At 39.8% G+C, this 3730-nt stretch overlaps 1 protein-coding gene across 1 annotated transcript; it reads right to left on the bottom strand.

Moving 5' to 3' along the window:
* Positions 1 to 2414: 2414 nt before the first annotated feature.
* LOC102482401 (olfactory receptor 2A12) lies at positions 2415 to 3359 on the bottom strand. Its single transcript, XM_006153827.1, has one exon. It carries the CDS (start codon positions 3357 to 3359, stop codon positions 2415 to 2417), a length of 945 nt encoding a protein of 314 aa, XP_006153889.1.
* Positions 3360 to 3730: the final 371 nt, after the last annotated feature.

Below are 3730 nucleotides of genomic sequence, written 5' to 3'. Positions count from 1 at the left end.
CCATGATATTGAATCAGTAATAAATAACCTCCCAACAAAGAAAAGCCCAGGTCCAGATGGCTTCAAGTCTATTTTCTACAAAACCTTTAATGAAGAGTTAGCCCCTATCTTACTGAAATTATATCTAAAGATTCGAAAGGAAGGAAACCTTTCAAATTCATTCTATGAAGCCTCCATCAGCCACATTCCCAAAACAGATAAGGACATGACAAAAAAAGGAAAACTACAGACCAATATCGCTGATGAATATAGATGCAAAAATTTTCAACAAAATACTTGCAAATTGTATCCAACAACATATAACAAAGATTATTCATCATGACTGGGTAGGCTTTATTCCAGACATGAAAGTGTGGTTCAACATATGCAAGACCATAAATATAATACACTGTATTAGCAGAAAGAAAGATAAAAACCATATGATCATTTCAATTGATGCAGAGAAAGCATTTGATAAAATACAACATCTTTTCATGATTAAGACTCTCAGTAAGATTGGTATAGAATGGTCATTTTTCAACACAATAAAAGTCATATATGAAAAACCTATAGCTAACGTTATACTGAATGGGGAAAAGCTTTTAGCTGAAAACTAGTACTAGACAAGGCTGCCACCTTTCTCCAGTGCTTTTTAATATAGTGTTGGAAGTCTTAGATAATGCAATAAGAAAAGAGAACAATATAGAGAAGATCGGATAGCAAGAGAATAAACAGAGAGGCATGACATTAGTGGGACACAGAAATGGTTTATTACCTGTTGATGATAACATATATAGTGTTTTAAACTGTACTGGTCTGAGAAGTATTTCATATTGGATAAATTCTTTTTACAAGCAAAATTATTTCTAGTGATTGAATGTTTAAAAGAATAATGAGAATAAAAAAATAACAATCTGGAAAAAAATAATGAAAAAGCTATTTGATGATGATGTGGGTAGTAATGTCTTTGTCTTGACTGATATGCATGGTGTTCCTTCTGGAAAAAGAAATGTAATACACTGTAAAGATATTTGTGATTCAATGTAATATAAACAAGATTATGAAAATAAATATTTTTTAAAAAAAAACAACAAATTAGTTACATTTGAGTTTCATACACCATACATATTTCATCTACTATGGCAAAGAATTTTAGAGTCACAAGAGCCTTTGGAAACCATTAAATTTAAGGCATTCACTTTATTAGTCAATAAAATGAGATTCAGAAAGAGGATGCAACTACCTAGTCATACAAGAGCAAGTTAGCAAGGTAGAAACTAGAACCCAGGCCACTTAACATCAAGCCCTGTGTTCTTCCACACACAGTGTAAGATATCTATATCTATACCTATATCTAGATATAGATAGATATACTATGTTAATTCCACGAACCATATTGATTGCATGCAACAAGACAGATCTGTGGGTTGTATTGATTCCACATACTATTGGCTGGACTCTGAATGTTGGCTATGGCTATTGTCGACATGCACTACTTTGCTTATGTCACCTTAGCCCTCTGCTATTCCCATGTATCATGTCACTTGCAGTTGCCATATTGCGTAATAGTTATATGTATTCTATTAGTTTCTGTGATACTATGATAGATGATTATTTTATGCCCTCCTTGTAGAGGAATTATACATGCCTACCCATTGACATGTGACTTGTATTACTTCTCTATGGGAAGAAAGTACTTCCTGCTTCTTTGCCATCAGGTTTGACCAGATGACTTGCTTAGGCCAATGAGATGTGAGAAGCTTTAAGAGTCATCATGTGTCCAGGACCAGTGGTTGGCACAATGGCTATGTCACTGGACTCCCACATAGTCAACCATGGTTCGAGTCCCTGACCCAGTGGGTTAAACTCACGCCAGGCACACGTGCGTGTGTGCCCAAGATCCTGAGAGGAAAATAGAGGAGAAGGGATAGCGGTATGGTCCCCCCCCCCAGGGGAGGGGTGTGATTCTTATTTTCTGTCTCTCTGTCTCTCTCTGTCTTTCTGGCGAGCACACACGTCCTATAGCAAAAACCTCTCCCCCCAAAAAGAAAGAAAATAAGAAAAAAAGAGTCATCATGTGTTTTGGTTACTGTTCCTTTCCCTCTGTCAAAGGAATTGTGTTCCAGATAAGAGTTCCCCCTTCAGGTTGGATCTGAGACTACAGACTGCCACCGCCAACCTACAACTAACATGGCACATGAACAATAAATGAACTTTGACTGTTGTAAGCCATGAACACTATGGAGTTGTTTGCTACTGCACCACAATATGTAATAAGTTGATCAAGACAGCCATGTTGGTTTTATGTAAATTTATTCCACTGGCTCAGTACTATGTTGGTTCAAATGCATAAGGTTGGTTACATATATCACAGATGTTGTCACCTTCCTCCCCATTGAACCTTCTAGTCCAGGCCTCTCCTGGCTCCCAGTTCACTAAGCCCCCCAACACTGCCCCATCACCTTGAGAAAAGCCCCCTTAATGTCCTTGTTTCTCAGGCTATAGACCACAGGGTTTAGCAGGGCAGTGAAGACATTGTAAAAGAGTGAGATCTGCTTGTTCAGCTCAGGAGAGTTGCTGGAGTTGGGCCTCATGTAGATGTAAGTAGCTGGCGCATAAAAGAATGTGACCACAGTCAAGTGGGATGCACAGGTGGAAAAAGCCTTGCAGCGGCCCCCAGTAGACTTGATCTTGAGAATGGCCAGAGCAATACGAATGTAGGAGGCCAGAATGAGGGAGAGTGGGGCAGCAACCACAAAGAAGCTAATGACCAGATCCACCATTTCAATGAGATGCGTGTCCATGCAAGCCAAGCTCCGCACTGAGGGGCCTTCACAGAAGTAGTGGTTGATCACATTGGGCCCACAATATGGCAGTCTCATGGTGAGATAAGTATGGATCAGAGAGAAGAAGAAACCACAGGTCCAGGTTCCAGCTGCCAATCTTGTGCACAGGCCTGAACTGAGAATGACAGTATAATGCAGTGGGTAGCAAATGGCTACATATCGGTCATAAGCCATGACTACAAAGAAGATGCCCTCAGTCAGGCCCAGGGCACCAAACACATACATTTGCAGCCAACATCCAGCAAAGGTGATGGTCTGAGTGTGAGTGAGAAGATGTGCCAACATCTGGGGCATTGTGGTGGTGACATAGCCCATATCCAGCAGGGAGAGGATACACAGGAAGAAGTACATAGGTGTGTGGAGATGTGTGTCCAGACAGATCAGAGTGACAATAAGCCCGTTGCCCAGTACCGAACTGAGGTAGAGGATAAGGAAGGCAACAAAAAGAATCCTGTTGGATGTGGGGTCTCTACAGAAGCCAAGCAGAATGAACTCTGAAACCCAACTTTGGTTCTGTCCTAGAAGCATCCACATGGTGGGGCCTAAAAGAGAATCACATTTGTGTAAGTGTCATCTGAAGTATGGTAGCCTGGAAGGTGTTCCAGCTTTGGTGGCACATGGGCTAGAATTTTTTCTTAAACAGCTTTTTGTTCTTTTTGTTTGTTTTTGTTTTTGTTTTGCCTGAGAACATGCATGCTCAGTAGAAAGAGAGAAAAAAGAAAGAAAAGAGAAGAGAAAGAAAAGAAAGAAAAGAAAAGAAAAGAAAAAAAGAAAAGAAAAAAGAAAAGAAAAGAAAAGAAAAGAAAAGAAAAGAAAAGAAAAGAAAAGGGGTAAGCAACAGAGCACTCCCTATGGGGGAATGATCACATTGCAATCCTTTCTCTTCCACTTCTCCTCCCTTTCAG

This window comes from Tupaia chinensis, unplaced genomic scaffold (genome assembly GCF_000334495.1).
Source record: "Tupaia chinensis unplaced genomic scaffold, TupChi_1.0 Scaffold000387_1, whole genome shotgun sequence".
In the NCBI taxonomy this organism is placed as follows: domain Eukaryota; kingdom Metazoa; phylum Chordata; class Mammalia; order Scandentia; family Tupaiidae; genus Tupaia; species Tupaia belangeri.
This window is presented reverse-complemented; position numbering and strand designations above follow the sequence as displayed.